The sequence below is a fragment of the Taudactylus pleione genome, unplaced genomic scaffold (genome assembly GCF_031769625.1).
Source record: "Taudactylus pleione unplaced genomic scaffold, aTauple2 ptg000585l, whole genome shotgun sequence".
In the NCBI taxonomy this organism is placed as follows: domain Eukaryota; kingdom Metazoa; phylum Chordata; class Amphibia; order Anura; family Myobatrachidae; genus Taudactylus; species Taudactylus pleione.
The window spans coordinates 3,035,824-3,055,422 of NW_028284987.1; the positions used below are offsets into that span (position 1 = coordinate 3,035,824).

At 46.7% G+C, this 19,599-nt stretch overlaps 1 protein-coding gene across 1 annotated transcript in view; it reads left to right on the forward strand.

The window, feature by feature from the left end:
• The first annotated feature begins 9,196 nt into the window (after positions 1 to 9,196).
• The window catches only part of P2RX5 (purinergic receptor P2X 5), a 170,671-nt gene continuing 160,268 nt past the window's right edge, over positions 9,197 to 19,599 (forward strand). The window contains exon 1 of the mRNA XM_088453673.1: positions 9,197 to 9,394. Within this exon, the coding sequence (XP_088309799.1) occupies positions 9,258 to 9,394 (137 nt within the window). The 5' untranslated portion in view covers positions 9,197 to 9,257. The remainder of the gene's footprint in view (positions 9,395 to 19,599) is intronic.

Genomic DNA, 19,599 nt, shown 5'->3' on the forward strand with positions numbered 1-19,599 from the left:
TGTACGCAGTTTGCGGAGCATACAGATGTGTCCTCTTACATCCTTGCCGATCACACTACAAACGTCCGCACACATTGCGCCATGCGATTACCCGCAGCAGTGTATGCTATTGTACGCTACGGAGCGCAATGCGATCACATCATGCAATTCTATGGAGTCGCGGATGTTAACGCAGTGCACGTATCCGCTTGCGAGAACACGCCTCGCTAAGTGCATGGCGCGATTTTCTGCGTGAGCAGGAAAAATGCAAGAGGACATATCTGTACCTTCCATGAATTCTGCATGCAAGTGCAGGCAGTACAGAGACATATCCATTTCAATCGCATCTCCACATACAATCGGAGAGGCTGAACAGGGATGCACAGGGTTTCAGCGTTCATGAAGAGCATGTTCACGCAAAAGCATCCTGTGCAAACCTGGACTTAAGCAAAATTATTAAACCTTCTATCGGATGAGGTGTGTCATGTGTGCAAATCACTTATCAACAACAATAATAATAATAATAATAATAATAATAATAATAATAACAATAATAATAATAATAAATTAAGACACAAAGACATACATTTGGCATATAAATTGTTAGCTAATTATTTAAATATATATTTAAAGGAAAGAATAGTGTCACAATCCACAATAACAACCAACAAAATACATTGTAGGCGGATACTGCCTAGTGTGCACAACTCAACTATAACACAGCTATAACATCACAAAGGGCATCCACTCGACCTTCCAACTTGACTAACCACCCGTTTAGGTGATGACACTGCCCCTGTCAGGGTGGTCAGCCAACTTATGGTCAACAAAGGGAATGTACATAAAATAAATTATTGTCCCCCAACTGGAGATCAGCCCTCATGCCAGCCCCCATCCTAGAGGTTCAACCACTTAACTGACTAATTTTTTTTTCCAAAAACCGCTCCGAAATTGTCGTTTTTTTTTTATAATTGAATTAGGTCAAGAACATCTTTTTAAAACTATTCCAACGCATTTTTTTTTTTTAAACACCATATATCATAAAAATAAACATTTTTATGGTATACTGTAGTGATAGCCATTGACAGCTGTACCATCGATGGCTGATGGGTTCAACAATCGATATAAACAAAAGCAGCTGCCGATGTTTCCTTGACATTGGTTGGGGGGCTGCACACACAAACTATACACTTATACAGTATATATGCATATATATGGGTATATATATATACAAACATACAGTATATGTATATATACATGTGTGTGTGTAATGTATATATACACACACATATATAATATACAGTATATACATACACGTATATGTATATACACATGTACATATATATATATATATATATATATATATACACATACATATATACACTCACTCACTACCACTGAACGATCACTGCTCCGAGGGGGAGACATGGAGCACTCACCCAGTCACTGACAGCTGCGCCGAGAGGAGAAGGGGGAGGTCGCTGGGCTCAAAGCGGCAGCCGCCGCCGCCGGGCCGGAAAGAGAAGGTGGGCAGACATCAGTGGTGGGCTGGGCCGGGGGGCAGGGTGCCATGTGCCCCCCAGGCCGCAGCGTCATGCGGGCCGCGGGCCGGTGCAGTCTGTGTCACTGTGACACAGACTGCACCGCGTGTGTAGCGCTGACCGGACGGAGTCCGGTCAGCGCTACACAGCACAAACACACAGCCGCTGGAGCCGGCAGCTGCGTGTTTGCTGTAATCAGCAGCCGCTGAGAGTCTGTCAGACTCTCATCGGCTGCCGCTGCTCCCACTGCGGGAGCCATCTTCCGGCTCCCGCAGTGGGTAATGGGAGAGCCGTCGTCATGACGACGTCTATCCCATAATGCAAAGCGGCCAGAGGAGCCGGTGGAAGCGTCGGGACCGGGAGCGGGAGTTTCAGGTAAGTGTTTTTTTTGTATTTTTTTTTTATTAAGCCGCTCTCTACTGGGGGCACTACCAAGGGGGGGATTACTATGGGGGCACTACCAGGGGGGGATTACTATGGGGGCACTACCAGGGGGGGGATATCTATGGTGGCACTACCAGGGGGGATTACTACAGGGGGCACTACAAGGGGGGGACTACTACTACTGGGGGCACTACAAGGGGGGGACTGCTACTACTGGGGGAACTACAAGGGGGGACTACTACTACTACTGGGGGCACTATAAGGGGGGGCTACTACTGGGGGCACTACAAGGGGAGGGACTACTACTAGGGGCACTGCATAGGGGGGAGGGGACTACTACTAGGGGCACTACATAGGGGGAGGGGACTACCACTGGGGGCACTGCGAGGGACCACTGCTGGGGGCTCTATATAAAGGGCAATACTGGGGGTACTGCATAGGGGGGAGACTACAACTGGGGCCACTATTTAAGGGACATTGCATATGGGTTACCACTATTGGGGGCACTGCATGGGGGGGTGGACTGCTACTGGGGGCACTGCATAGGGGGTACCACTATTGGGGGCACTATATAAGGGGCTTACTACTGGGGGCACAAGGGGCACTGAACAGGGGGGACCACTACTGGGGGCACAAGGGGCACTGCATAGGGGGGGGATCACTACTGGGGGCACTACTGGAGGCCTGCATAAGGGTGTTATCTCCTGTGGCACACGGGGACACTGCATATGGGCACTACGACAGGGGGCTGCCCCTAATCTTTATTTTTACCTTACATTAATCCCATATGGACCCGCCTCCTCCCTGAAACACTTGAGGGGGGCGGCGCCGTAGCATGCACGTTCTTCGGGCACCCTGGCTACACGCTACTCCTCTGCCAGGGCCGCCTGCATGCATTTGCCCCCCAGGCTAAAAGTTGCCAGCCAGCCCCTGGCAGACATCAGCAGCCGCCGGGCCCGGAGGAGATGGACACAGAGCGGCATCTGCCACCGGTCACCCAGCAGCTGCCGACGGGAAGAGGAGGTAAGTAAACTTCAGCAGCCGCTGCTGACGACGCCGCGCCTGGAGGAGGAGGAGGTGGAGGGTGGGCTGGAGCGGGGAGTCCATCAGCACCAGAAGACACTACTACAGCGCCGGATAAAGGGGACCCAGCCGCGCAGGGAGGAGAGCCGCTCGGGGAGTCCATCAGCGCCAGAAGAAGAGGGCGGGCAGGCCCGGGGACATTACTACAGCGCCGGGCGAAGGGGACCCAGCCGCGCAGGGAGGAGAGCCGCTCGGGGACTCAGTGCAGCGCCGGAAGAGGGTAGTCCGGCTCGAGGAAACTGAAGCGCCGGGGGAAGGGGACCCAGCCACGTCGGGAGCAGATAAAGTGGCGCCGGCTGCCAGGGGAAATGTCACGCAGGCTGCCCGATCACTGCTGGCCACAGTGATCGGGATACACTGGAGCCTGGAGCCGCGCGGGAGGGGGGTGCCGCCAGATGTCCAATCACTGTGGCCAGCAGTGATCGGGACAAACTGGCGGGGCAGCTGCTGTTGCAGAGGGACCAGCAGGTCCCTCTGATGTAGGCGGCCGCAGGAAGATTAGCTTCACGCAGCCGCCCAGTGGACATCTCTGACTGGTCGTATCAGATACGACCATGTCAGTTAAAGCCCAGTCTGGTATGGTCATATCTGATACGACTGTGCCAGGCAAGTGGTTAAACTACCTCATTCTTATAGAAATTATTCGGTCTCTCAATTAACCAGGTACATGTAACACACACCCAGATAGTGGAGTATTTTCAGATGTGTACAACTCTGCTTATGAGTGAATATATGCATTTTTTTCTGTGCACAGAACTTTTGAGCAATGTACACCTGATTACTGCCATCTCTCCATCAGCCCCATAATGTACAGTCTCATATTTAAGGACATACATAAAACATTATAATAACCAATGCACATCTACTTATCTCCATAGTATTATATTGAATAATAACATTGAACACTGGTATGATAAAAAAAAATGAGCTCACTAACTTTGCAGTAAATCATATTTGCCTACTTTTGAAAAAGCATTTCAGGGAGATTGTGAAAGCAACACCTATGAGAGCGGCGGTAAAGTGGGCGTATACCGCTACATCTGAGAGACGTGTCATAAAATTGATTTACATTTAAATGTAAATGAACCCCAAAGCAGTTAGTAAGATCTACATGTTGATTCAAACACACTGATACTTTTCAGAAAATACATGTAGCCATAGGGATCATTGGAGTAGATGTATTAAAGCGGCACGTTAAGTGCCGCTATAGCGCTTCCTGCTTCACCTCTTTACCGAGGGGAAGCAGGAAGCTCTACCGATGAGATGTAAGAACATCTCATTGGCCAGAGAGGGGGAGCGTTAACTCCCCTCTCCGGCGCTACCCGCTAGATACAGCAGCGCATCAGCCTAGTGCTGATGCGCTGTGTCTCTGTCCAGGCTGGCTCCACTGATACATGGCAGGGTCACACATACATACATACATACAGGGTCACACATACATGAATGGTCACACATACATACAGGCAGGTTCACACATTCATACATACATACATACATACATATGCAGGCAGGGTCACACATACACAGATACAGTACATACAGGCAGGAAGGGTCACACATACATACAGGCAGGAAGGGACACACATACATACATACATACATACATATGCAGGCAGGGTCACACATACACAGATACAGTACATACAGGCAGGAAGGGACACACATACATACAGGCAGGAAGGGACACACATACAGGGTACATAAAGGCAGGAAGGGACACACATACAGTACATACAGGCAGGAAGGGTCACACATACAGTACATACATACAGGCAGGAAGGGACACACATACACACATACAGTACATACAGGCAAGAGGGTGATAGACATAACTACTAGAGTATAACCTCTCTTACCTTAATGTGGACCCTAAAGCTTCTTCCTCGAAATGTTGCTGTAGTGTAGCCCCGAACCTGCTGGGGTTAGATGAACATGTGCTGAGCTCCACCAATCAGGGCTCAGCACAAGCTCCTCTAGTGACCAGGAGTTTCTCACTAGAGCAGGAAGGCAGGACAGGATGCTGCTGCTGCAGACTCGGCACAGGCTGTCAGCTACTTGACAGCTGCTCCGGAGTCCGACTGCAGGGCGCCCTCTGGTAAGTAAGGCGCCTGGAGCTCACGCTCCAGTGGAACCTCCCTCCCTATGCCCCTGGGTGCAATCAGTCAGATTATTAGACTCTTCATGGAGTTAGGGAGATTGCTACTATTTCAGGGAGTCTCCCTGACAATCAGGGAGTGTTGGCAAGCATGCAGCATACTTGCCTACCTTTTGCTTCTCCTCGACGGAAGAAGCCTGGGGAGAAGCAGGTGGGTTGTGATGGGGGCGGGGCTTGATGGGGCGCATCATTAAGCCCCACCCCTTTGCAGCAAATTGTCATGGTTGGCTTAAATTTAAATAGGGGGCGTGGCTACATAACGCGATTCATGGATAATTGCGTCATTAAGCCCCGCTCCCTACACGGGGACCAGCGATCGCCGCAGAAATTCTCCCAACTTCACTACTAAGTGGGCAGAATGCGGGAGCAGTGCATACCCTTCCGTTGGTGCGGGGGGTTACCCAAAAAATCAGGAGCCTCCTGTGAAAACCAGGAGGGTAATCATGTATGGTACGCAGTAAATAAATTCCTGTATTAAGTATACAACCTAGTGATACTGTATCTGGACTCACCATTCACCATATGCAAAGCCCAGGTTCACATGTAAGGGTTATTTGCAGTATTATTTTAGCACTGTATTCCAAAAACAGTTAATCATATAGCAAAACCACATAAGGTGAAATCATGTATTCCCTCTCCTACATGTGAGTACATGAGGGAAGCCAAACATCATACTATCGCAGGAGATCTTTCAGAGCATCCCTTAATAAATCCTACAGGGGTAAAGAAAAAGGAAGTACACTAGTTAACAGCAATAACTAAATAGAAATTATATGGAGTCTTCCAGGCAAGACGACCACTTATGGCACTTGCAGTTATTTCTAGATCAGTCAGGCTGTTCATTGGGCATCAGCCGACATCACCTTCAGCCAGTTGAAGATGATCTTTGTTAAAATTTAGAAATGGGCCCTGTGCTGATATTTAATTCTCAACCAAGGGATATTTTAGTAATTGTTTCCTTAATAGCTTATTCATCTCTTATCATTGTACATGCCTCTTCTGTGTGCCTAGACATCCAGCTAGACAGACACAGGATGATTATCACATTATCAGGCCCTCCTTGTATGTCAAATTAAAGAGGATGTCTGTCTCCACACAGTAATTAACTTCAGTATGACAGTGCTGGGGCATACAAGTAGGCAAGTATGTGCTGGGGAGACACTGCTGGAGGAAATCTGATGAGACCTATATCGTTCCATACATAGCTTTGGGGACAAGGGTTGCACACTAAAGGTATCAGTCGTTTTCAGCCTCAAATATCTTTGCCCTCAGCTTTTTCAGTGTGACTGGCTAACCTGACATGATTGTGGTACATCATAGAGATAAACAAAAACCGAACACACCCGAACTTAGGGTTTCCGAATGAATCCGAGTCCCGGCTCGGGGTCTTCATGCCAAATTCAGATCCCTGAACAAACCAAAACATTCTCAGAGTCGGATCTCGCGTGTTTTTTCACTGTCTCAATTTAAACACTTCCTATGTGTAGGAAGAAGATGATGGCCCAATAAGCCCTACCATTTTATAAGCCCGACAACCGCGTTTTTATTCAACACATGACAGATAAAGGGGGAGATAAGGACTTTAGATCCCACCATGTGTTGAAAATGTTCATTGATCACCAGACAATAACTACTAAAGGGGCACACAATTTAATAGAAAAGACTCCCCTCTTTCAAGACAGGGCACCTCCATGTGTGTGCGGGCCAGTATGGGGGAGATAGGTCACAATATGCCATACCATTGTGACCCTTGCCTATCCATGAAAAAACTGTTGTGGTCTTTGCACATCCAGTGCTGGAAGAGGGCGGCACTGTGCCATGTGCCAGCCCAGCCGCCAGAGATCATGACACAATGTCGCACTGAGGGGACAGGGACAGCAACGGGAACTACAGCACTGCCCAGAGCATCCTCAAGATGATCCAGGAAGCTGTACAGGCTGCAGGATGCATGCCTGGAGCTTCCAAAGTACTCCAGCAGCAATACTGGCTGCAAGCTAGCAAGATGCAGGTGCTGTGGGGCCCTAGGGCCCTGTGCCAGAAAGAGCATCGATACCCCATCCCTCCAAGCACCCCGGCTATTTTTAAAATCATGACATTTTGCAGCGCGTGCTCAAAAAGGGTGTGGTCTTGTGGGAAAAGGGTATATATATTTAAATAAATAGACTGGAGATGATGGTTCTATATCCTTGGGAAATAAATGGGATATGATACATGGGTGAGATGGGGCCTGTATCTGAGAGCTGTGACCAGGAATACATACTATGTGCCCATGCAGACTGAGAGGAGAGGGAGGATGAGGGAATATGGTAGGGAGGTCGGCGACCACAGCCTTCAGGAGAGGTTTCAGTGCATGCTTCCTTTTCAGAAGCCTCAGGCCTCAGGTAAGGGCGAAGCCAGCACTTCTTGTTACCAAGTTCACTACACTACACAACACACTACACAGTAAAACACACTACACTAATGCACACTACACAACACGCATCCGACACACACACACACACACACACACACAAGCATTCCACTACCCCAGCCACCACCTGGGAGGAAGTACACCCAGTTACTGTAGGTCACCGGCACTGCCACTATGGTACATTAAACAAACTCCTCCAAATCACATTCACACCCCTCTCTCTGAGCAAAGCGTCAATACATCTCCAGTGTGCAGGGAATAAGGGCACACTCACCCCTTATACAGTGCCCTCAGTAGTGGTCCCCTCTATGCAGTACCCCCAGTAGTGCCCCTTATGTAATGCCCCCAGTAGTGCCCCTTATACAGTGCCAGGGGTGCCCGTTATGTAGTGCCCCTTATAGATATACAGACGCAGACAACAAAAATCCCTGCTCCTGCGCCCACCGCCATCCACTCCATCCTCCCGGCCCGCTCGGTGCTATGGGAGAGATGTCATGACGATTCCATTGCGGGAGCCGGAAGGCGGCATTCATGAATGAGCTCCAGCCTGGCTCCGGCCGTGGTTGCAGCAGCCAATGAGAGTCTGTCTGACTCTCATTGGCTGCTAAAACAAACACGCCGACGACACTGGTGGCGGTGTGTTTGTTTTACTGTGTAGTGCGGACCACACTTACTGCGGTCCCCATTTCACTAACTGAAATGGCCCAGGACCGTGGCCGGTGGTGCCCCCTCGCGCCGCTGGTCAGACTGCTCCCAGGGCATGAGCCCCGGCCGACCTACCCTAGTTACGCCACTGCATTCCAGGCCGCCTGCTTGCCAGATATAGGGACTGTGGGGGCAGCGATGGTGCTGCCAACAGGTCCCTGCTCTCTGTGCGGTGGCACAGCTTGCATACCCCTAGCTACGGTCCTGGGGCCTACTTTAGTCTAGGACCCACTTCAACTCTATTATCCTTGTATTGGGGATTAGGTAGGGTTGCTCATCTAGGTTGTACCTTCGATGATCAATGGTTTCTAACCACTGGTGGGAAACCATTGATGGTTGAATCATCAATGGTGAACTCTTGCATAGATGCAGAGCCGGCCCTAGGCATAGATGTAAACTATGGCTGTGCATGTGTTGAACACAGCTGTCATCCACCATTGGACTTCCCACTGCCAAACTTCGCAATCAGTGGACTCCCATCAATGGCAAAATTAGTCACCATCAAACCACCAATGATTCCAAGCCTAGCATTAGGTGACCTAGGCTTCCTTTGCCAGCAGTAACCCACTGCTTCCACTAGCTTCTTCTAAAAAACTGCTTTACCTTACTTAAGAGTAAGAGGCAGTAGTGAGGCAAATTTATGGACATAAGCAAACTGCAGGTCTTTATTTTGCAATAAATATGTATAGGAGTCCTAATCAGCTGGTCAATTTTAAAGTCCCTGCTTGTAGAAATTTATGTGAAAAAATGTATGAATAAAACTAAGCCGTAAATATCATTTTATTTGCAGACTGAGTGATGATCTGACAATGACACCAGGGTGTCCCACACACAGGTGGTAGAGCTACTGTACTGTGCGCTCTGGCTGGTCATGCAGTGAGCAGTAGCACAAGACTCAGCTGCTCGGTTCTCATGTGTCAGGACAGGACGCGTGTCTGAATCAGGGCTGCATTCCCTTCCTCTCTGTCTCTCCAGTACTGCTGCAATGTGAGCAGACAGAATGGGGCAGGTCGCTTGGAAAGGCTTGTTCCTGTCACTCTTTGACTATAAGACTGAAAAATATGTCATTGCCAAGAACAAAAAGGTGGGGATTTTATTCCGTGTTATTCAGCTGTCCGTTCTGGCTTATCTAGTGGGGTAAGATCTCCTTTCTCTTTACTGTATATTAATGTACTGCGTGACTGTGCTGACTACTGTACATTTTATGTAGCTTCTATTGTACTGTATCTGCAGATCAGGATATCTATATGTATACTATGGGGTTAAATCATTGGATCTATATGGATGTACCTGTCTTGCATAAAATATTTCTATAGCACAAACATTAGACAGTGTTCTCCCCCCATTCCTAAAATATACAAAAGGTGTCATTTATATACAACTATTATAACTTAAATTACAATTAAACCAGACTTATATTTAATTATTTTTCAATAATTTCAAGTCCATCTTAAAATTTTTTTTGAAATGGCTTGCTTTGTATGCACTAACATAAATTATAGCTTAGACCAGTGTGAGACACTTTAGACATCAGCACAAAGTAGGTAAATAAATTTATATTTAATATATTTTTGTTCATAAATTAATTAGCCTCTAAATCAATGATTTCTGATGCCTCTGACTGCCTTACTTACCACCATGTAGTCTGAATTCAGAGCAATGTGTGAAACAAATGTAAAATACCAGTAACAATGTTTTACTTTACTTAGAACATTCTACGTGTTTATTTCATTATTTATTTTGCATTCATGCTGCAAAGCTGAATGGGGAAACCATTCTCTCCCCATTTTTATGCTAACAGTCATTCATTAATTCTAATAAAGCCCCACCCCTCGCTGTCATTGGACGCACCCACTCTGTATGAATTAAATTTTTGTGGGCACAGTAAGCTTTAATTGTCCATACATTAGTTACACTTTCCTGTTATGCCAGTTTCATGATGTTCACCAGTGTCCCAATCTATTTTATATATTGACAATGCTACTTTATTAAAACGTGCAAATACACAATATGTGCTTTGTGCAAGATTTTTGGATAGTTTTAAGTAGAAGCCCATAACCAATGCATCAGTACAAACCTGAAACTATCAAAAATAGCAGGTATATCTAGATGTATAGAGATAATATAATCCTATAGATTTTGCTTTTCCGGTTGTATTCGTGTCCGCTAAATACTATTTTTCTCTGTAATCATATATTGTCTACAGAAAGTGTCTGCTAGCTTTAAATATGTTTTACTGCATGCAATACTGTAGCAGCAGCTGATACACAATGTAAGGAGGCAGGTGAGGCCATGGACAGCATGAAGAAAGACAGCCATGTTTATATTAATTCATATAATTAAATGAGAACTCCTTATCCAAAAAAAACCAACTATCTTATTCACTTAAAGTCAAACTACACATCAAAGCGCATGATTTTAAACTGCGAGGTTTAAAACTGCCATCATGATTAGTATATACAGTAGGTATACAAACTGTCCCATGCATTAACAGGCCATTTTCCAAACCACATGGCACATTGTCATTTTCAGTTAAAAAAAAAGATATGGTTCACACATGTGAGATAGCTAAACCGCTCGCTGATTAATAATCTCGCCTGTCAGATTGAGAAAAATGAAGCAAAGATATAAATATTAAAAAATTCCCTTGTACATTGTTGACAAGCCCAGAGCTACTCAGCATTGGGACGCATTTTCTAGCGGGCAGCCTGAATAAAACAATCATATCTCTACTAAAGATGCCAGCCCAAGGCTGAGTAGCACTGGACCCTCCACGTTCACTAGTCAGTGTCTACCAGGGAAAAATGTGTGGGACTATGGGGCTGATTCTAAATCAGACAGATTTCTGCGCACAGACACAATAGCGAGACACAATGGCGAGTGTTTGTATACAGCGCAGGTGCGAGTTTACACATTTTTGTGTATGTCCATCCTATTAGGAGTCTTGTGGGACTTGGGATCTGTCTTTCCATGAAATTGGGTGTTTCAGGGAGGGAACTGGGGGATAACAATGGGCGCTCACAGAATGGCTCTGACTTGTTGGAGTATCATGGGAGTGTCATAGTCATGTATCTACAGCGTTGTGCTATTCTAGATCATGCGTGGAGAAGGGAAACCTGTGTCTGACACATCTCTTGCATGACCTGGTACAAGTGCCGATACTGACAATAACGACTGTGATAACTGGCATGAAATCAGTGGGCAGAGGGGCTTCTCGCTTGCAGATGCATGGATAGGGTTACTCTATTTGGAAAAAAAAATCTGGGCACATTTCCGATGTATCGATATAGCAAAATGGATCAATACATCCATTTAAATTGATTTAAAAAAAATATATATGGGGGAGGTGGATTATAGCAATTCAGTTAATAAGAACGTAGTGACAGGTGCCTGGTGGTGCAATGTCCACAGTCCACGGTACTGGAGCTGTTGTGCTCTAAGGTATTCAACGTTGCCCTGTTGAGTGTGTCTAGCTGTGGGAGGATACAGCTGGTGAGGGATGTGTGCTGCAGTGTAACAGAGAGAGCTCCTGTAAGCTATCTACCCGATTCCCCAATGTAGTTGGTCAGCAGATTAGGGTCGCTGGTTGGTAGGTAGTAGTAGTGGTGCTGCTGGCAGATCCAGCCCCTGCACCCCGCGTTCCCTGACAGGAAGTGTGTTACTGGGTCCTGGTCCCAATAGCCAGAAGACAGACAAGAAAGAGTCATTTGGACAATTTAGTTAAATCAAACGGATCTAATGAATGTGTCTGACTGACCAGTTTTGTCTGTTTTCAGTGTTTGGGAGCACATAGAGGCCTGTCATTTGCTCCCATACATTACCAGATTTTTCGTTCCAGCCAGCCAGATTGGACAGATAATCTTATAGTGTGTACTTATCTTTATAGTAAAGAATTTTTTCCTATATTGATGGTGAAACCTTCTTTCTTCCATTTACAAATGATGACCCATTTTCCTCTATAAAGTTTTTAGTACAAAAAGTAAATTATACCAATCTATTAAATGATCTTGGGCATATCTACACAATAATTAGGTCACCTCTTAAACGCCTTTATTCCAAATTAAAACAAACTTTATAATTTTGCCATTTCATTCACATTATTAATGAGGCTGACTGCCTCTCAGCCCTATCTAATTCTCCTACGGCCATCTCCAACTGTATCACAAATCAAGATGTTATCCATACTTGCAAACCGTCGGCACTGCGGGCGATGCAGGTGGCTCGGCACAGCATGATCGCGTCATCTTGGCCCCGTCCCTGCTAGACATTGCCAACATTGTAAAATGTGGGGGGGGCCAAGATGATGCGATTCAGCGTGAATTGCATCATCGGCATGCCTGTATTGCCCACCTTACTCGGAAAGTAGGTGGCTGGGGTTGGGGGCAGCTCCCGGAGACTTGCCCACCCTTCTGGACAGCCGAGAGCACAACCCAATTTTTGGGAGCCTCCCGGCGGTTCCAGAAGAGTAGGCAGTGTGATGTTATCTAACTAGTTACTTAAACAATGGTAAACCTATGTTTGCATCAAATACATTTATCCCACTTAATGCATCATCAAATTCTGTTTGTCTTTCTAATCACTGCCTTACACTGAGTGCTGCTGCACCTTCATTTTCCCAATTGTATTCTATTTAAGGTTTAAGTAGTAATGATATTACCATGGCCTAGGTGCCTATCCCTATGTAAAGCTACATAACTGTACATCATGCTTGCCAACGTAAGGGAGTCTCGTATAGAAGGAAGCAATAGCTTCTAGAAAGCAGCAGTCCGACTAGATTTATATTGTCACCAGTTAAGCTGCCCATCCACTAGCAGACCTCAAAACGACTGCACTATTACGACATTGTAATCGTGCAGTCGCTTGTCAGTCTGTGCTGTGCCTACACTAAACGAGCAGTCATTCAGTGTAGGCACATCAATCATCTGCAAACATGCTGAACCTGACGTTATCCAGCATGTTTGCCCGATGATAGATGTCTAAACGACCAGCAGGAGCGCCCATCGCTGGTCGTTTTAGACATTTTTGCAAACAATTTGCAAATTATTTGCAAACGATTTGCAAACGATTGAACGATAATGATATCATTATCGTTCAAGCGCTCAACTTAATCGTCTAGTGGATGGGCACCTTTAGACTAGCGCCCTGATTTTTTTTTTGTCTGAAGAGGGCAGCACTGGGAATGGATGACACGACTGCATTGTGTCATCTTTGCCCCTCCCCAATGGTAAAATGCTGCAAATCGCTACTCTGAACAGCGGAGGGCAGAGCCACGTCGTGGCCTCACGCCATCCATCCCCTATTGGATAAGGATGCACTCTCAACCATACATAGAGCCATATAACCAGGGACGTGCAGTCAGGGTAGACAGAGCCTCCCCTATCATACTCCCTGTCATGCTCCAGAGTTTTGATATAAAAACTGTGTTTTTATACATGTGTGCCTCCCCAGCCATTGACCTCAGCGCACGTCACTGCATATAACCTTATATAGAATTACATAGCCACATATAAAGTTACATAATCCAATATAACCATACATAAAGCTACATAAAATAAAAAATTTCATTAGGTCTAAATCTTCTGCAGGTTACATAGGTCCTCAGTCAGACTCAGTCGCAAGCGCTGAGCGCTCGCAACCGGGTCGATGTCTATGCCCTGCGCACGCACAGCGGCCGCACTGCGTTTGCGCAAGCATTTCTGGAGCTCATTACAAAAGGGGCGGCTGTCGATGTTGATCGACAGCTCTCCCTGTTTTATAGGCACGGCGGGGGGGGGGTGTTTCACATAAACGGAGGCGTTCCTTAAGAAACGCCTGCTGTTTTGTGAGCCGCCGCACTGACATCAGCAGTGATGTCAGTGTGGAGCTTCCTGCTCGATCAGAGCAGGAAGCTCCCTGGGGCTTGCTGTTGCCAAGAACCAACCTTAGGGACTCTTCGCAAGCCCCGATGATCGCGATGGTCTTGACCATCGCGACCGTCAACCTGGTCGGTCGCTAAAGCTGTGGGTGGTAACCCACAGCTTAGCTAGCGACCAGGAGGCCGCACTTAAAATTACAAGCGGCCGCCCTCATTCAGAGCGAGCGGTCGCTTCTTGCGACCGCCTCTGAATGAGGGCCATTGTGCTCAGTGTACATTAACTTACATACTTAGTGACATCAGCAAATATGAACACCTTTCAGGGGGCGTTTTATAAATTTAGAAGGCCTGTCTGTGTACGAGACTAGATCTTGCTCTTATTTGTGACATGGGGAGAATGGAGGAGGAACTTTCCCCTTTTCACATATGCTGCTCCACCATTATTCCCCTTCCCTTGTCACATGTGTCCTAAGTAGGTTTGGCCATCAGTGGGTTAACCATAGATGGTGACTATCAATGGTACCATTGGTGGTTAAACTTGATGGTATGAAACCATTGACAGGGGAACGATCGATGGTAGCACCCACTGATGGTCATCCCTGCTCTAGTACTCACCATGCAATGGGCAAATCAGAGGTGGTGCGGAGCTTTGAGAATAACGTCAGGGGCGGAGCTGGGCTCCGTGTCCTGGAACCTTGTTGAAAAAAAAACATTGGGGACTGAGGGCCTGTTTCAGACCCGCTCGCAACCGGGTCGATGGTGGCCCAGAGCACATGCGCACGATGGAGCCTGCTCCGTCGTGCGCATGCGCGAGACCCGGATAGCGACGGGCAATCCGTCGCACCAAATGGGGTATGCTATCGATGTTGAGTGACAGCACGCCCCCTTTGGTGGGCGGGCCGGGGGGTTGCTGCCCAGACGGAGGCGTTCCCATGAGAACGCCTACCATCTGGGGGCGGCCCCACTGACATCACTCTGTTTGAGCCGAAAGCTCTCTGGGACTTGCGGCCACGAGACCCTGCCACAAGGGTCTCGTCGCAAGCCCGATGGTCGCGATGGTCTTGACCATCGAGACCATCATCCTGGCCGCTCGCATTAGCTGTGGATGGCAACCCACAGCAATGCGAGCAGCCAGGAGGCCGCTCCATAAAAAAAAAAAAGACGCCCTGATTCAGAGCGAGCGTTCTGTTAGAGCGTATGGCTCTGAATGAGGTCCTGTGTACCATCGATGACAGACAACCATTGGATATCTGACATCGATGACAAAATAATCTAATATTGGTGTTTAACAATCGATAGTTCTTATCCTACCAACTGTGTGAGCTGTGGTCTGCCTAGCAGCTCCCAGCACCACTGCTCCATGTGAGAAGGTATTCTGAGCAGAGTTCTGGTGGCTTGCACTGACGTCACTGGCACAACATCATATAGCAGCAGTATGCTGACCCCTCCTCCAATGGACACTGCAGCAGGGCTGCTATTGGGAAGGCAGCAAACACAACATTATTACCACACACATATGACACACTGCATTAATGCCACACATATATTAATATTCCACTACACTAAACTGAGTAGAAAGGTCTGTTAATTGCTGAGCTTAGGGCCTGATTCAGAGATGGACGCTAATGCTGCTGAATTTTTATGCAGCGATTGTGCAAAAATATGCTGTCGCAGCCGCCTAGAATTGTATTTGAGATGTGCACTGGCAACATCACAGAACCACGGCTTGTGTATAGGGATGCAACCATTGGATGCTCATCGGTCGATAATCGACCTTCTGCGACAACCATTTGGACATGTAGAATGGCAGTGGGAACTGAGACGCTTGAGCCATATTATCTGCATAAAGGATCGCAATCGCTGTCTGCAACATGCCCCAAAATGTCCTCAACATACCTGCGTTTGAGCCGTCACTCCCCCGTTGCCTCCCACAAACAGACCCTGACTGTCAGTAACACTGTGGTCTATGGGACTGATTCAGAGCCGGACGCTCTGACCAGACCGCTCGCTCTGAATCAGGGCCCTCCTACCTTTTTTTGGAGCGTCCTCATGGACGCTCTCATAGCTATGGGTTACCACCCACAGCTATAGCGAGCATCCATAATGATGGTCGCGATGGTCAAAGACCATCGCGACCATCGAGCTTGCGACGAGACCCTGCGGTAGGGTCTCGCTGCCGCGAGCCCAAGAGTGATTTTGGCTCTATCAGAGCCAAAATCACTCCCACTGACATCATTACTGATGTCAGTGGGGCCGGACTCAGACGGTAGGCGTTCCCATGGGAACGCCTCCATCTGGCCGGCACGCCCACCAAAGGGGGCGTGCTGTCAGTCACCATCGACAGCACGCCCCCTTTGGTGCGAGACCACGAGCGACGTACTTCTCGTCGCTCGCCGGGTCTCGCGCATGCGCACGACGGAGCTCCCTCCGTCGTGCGCATGCGCAGTCTCACAACATCGACCTGCTAGCGAGCAAACTTTGCTCGCGAGCGGGTCTGAATGACCCCCTATATCCTCATTGTGAGAGACATCGGTACACAATCTTCATGCAGATCACCGATAATCGCTCGGTATTGCGTCCCTCTCTGAATCAGACCCTATGGGGTATATTTACTAAAGTGCGGATTTTTAGAAGTGGCATTGTTGTTGCCAAAAGCAACCACTCAGATTCCAGCTATTATATCCTAGAAGGTGTTAGATAAATGATAAGTAGAATATGATTGTTGCTATGGACAACAACTCCACTTCTAAATACACACACTTTAGTAAATATACTACCCCTAGTTCCTTTAGCACACATGGGTGGGTGTTGTCTGGGTCAGGTGCTTTGTCAGTCTTTCTGGTTGTTTAGGTGTAACTATATCTTCTCTTGTGTTAGACAAATTAAATTGAATGATTTGCACAGGCTATTACTGCACAATCTTCTTGCATTTATTCCTCCTTGGTGAATACAAATGTAATAAAAACATATTGAATAGATGCGCTTTCTGTTATCTTCTACACTAAGTGTATCATTTAGTTATCTAATGTTATCAGTATCTTCTTACTGTTCCGAATATGAAAACAATTCTGGCACTAGACTTGCTATCTCTAACAATCCATCCTTCAGCTTTAAACCTTTCTAACCTGATTTCCTTTACATGTTTTGCTACATTCTTAATAGCCATAATTTTATCAATTTGTACGAGCTGCTTTTTTACCCGTATGATCGGAGCAAAATAAGAAATACTGCAAAAAACAAAAATACAGCGCTGAAAATACAATATAATAGGAAATATTTTAATGATAAAAATGTTAAGAGCATATGCAGTAATATCAATCGTTAAAATACATATGTCATCCGGTTCACCCTAATTAGCTAGTCCATGGGTGCTGAGGAGCAATTCATAGTCCAATGTAAATGATGAAATACTGTATAATTCCAGCCAGATAATTACCAAGTCCAATGTCCAATATGAATGAGGGATCAGAGCTGACAACCAAGTCCCTGACGCGTTTCGCTGTGACAAACCCACAACTTTATCAAACGTTTGATAAAGCTGTGTCTTTGTCACAGCGAAACGCGTCAGGTCTTGGTTGTGCCGGTATCTACCACCCATCTTCAACCAGGAGTGCGAGCTGCATCATTTATTTATGTGCCACAATAGTTGTACCAGCTCATCGCCATACCTTTGACCAGGGGACCAGATGTATGCGGAAGCTTGCCAGCACTGCTAATTAGGATCCCTCATACAATCCCAATATACAAGATACAGCGGTACTTTGAACTGATTACAGTTTTCCTTCTAAAATTCAGATTATTTTATGGCTCCCTTAAAAGTATTATTAAAGCTCAAGTTTACTTTTACAGTGTTGTGATCACTATTTCCTAAAGCCCCATTGCCTGTATATTAGATATATTGGGCCTGATTCAGTAAGGATCGCTATTACGATCGCAATAGTGATTACGCACGCAGTCTCACTGCGAAAATATGCTAATGATTGCAATCGCAATGCCGTCACAGCCTAATATAAGGACGCCCCCTTTACCTTACACACATCCGTAATACTTAGCAAGACTGCGAAACCATCGGTAACATTGAGTATAATCGCAGCCTCACGCACACTTACTCCGGCATTGTTAACCTCAGCGCACGCAGTGAAAGGCCAAGGTGCATATGGCATCGTAGTGGCTAATTTATGCATGCCCCTGTAACAACGTTCAAAGCACTGGCATGTGTGTGTTTCGCCGACCACCCTCCCGTCACCACCCCCAAGCGGTACTTCCTGTGAATCACTCTGCGATGGGTCTGCAAAGTCACTTCGATAGCAGTCCCAATCGCAGTGGAGTCTTCAGGCACGCGCACTGCGATTCAAACGCATGCGCAGAATGCAACAATCAGCCGATTTCGTGCGTTATCGCAGTTGCAATCGGTAGTGACTCATGCTCATTATCTGTTCGAAATAGGTGGTATCTAGGTCAAAGGAGCTCCCCTCTTTATATGATTTATATGATTCTTCCACACTTGTAGAAGTAGATGTCTGCTAAAGAGAAGTTCTTTAACCTGAACCCAGGGGCGTATCTATAATGGGAGCAGGGTGTGCTGAGCATACGGACCCCTGGGTCCATGGGGGCCTACACCGTACACCCTGCACCCATACTTGCACATACTTACCTCTCCAAAGTCCCACGTTGGCTAGAGAGGCGCTACACAGAATGCCTGGAATGTGGCCGCAGTGGCCACTTTCCTGGCGTTCTGCGCATTCGCAGTAGGAATATCGCCAGGAAAATGGCATACATGGGCAGTAGACTCCGGACACAGACTAGTGCCTGGAGTCTACTGAATGTGTCAGTACACCGTGGCCGCCGGAGAGAGAGGAGGGGGCCCAGGATGGTAAGTGAACACAGACCCCCTCCTCTCTAAATACGCCACTGCCTGAACCACTAGTTTTGTTATCTTAATTTATATTTGAAATGTTAAAGTTATCCACAGGGAGGATCACAGTTTTGAAATAATAACTGAATTTCAGTATACTTGACAACGTAATGTAGCTCTTAACACACCCCATTCAGTATTTTACTTTGAGGAATTTTTGCAGCACGTTCCTTCTGCTGTGTGGGTCAGATTTATAACATACTTTCCTATTGATAATATTGCCCATGCATGCATTCTAGTCTGTGTGCAATGTTACAGCAGTAACTGAATTTTCTTGTTCCTATAGTAAACATTGTGTTTATTATACAATACCTTTCACCTCTGTATGTTACCACACAGTTACTGAGTTACATGTCCACATCGGTGTTGTGTCTCCCAATACACTATTTCATGTTCAACTTCTTAGAAGTTGATTGTGGTATAGTATCTAGTATATTTATTTAATTGTGGCAAGGTTAGGTCAGGGTCATTGCAGTGCAACACCAGGATAACAGAATACCCAGGATAAGATTGCTGATTGAGCAGTATCAGTTGCCATTCCTCTAAAGCTGCAATAAGAGAGACCATCAAACT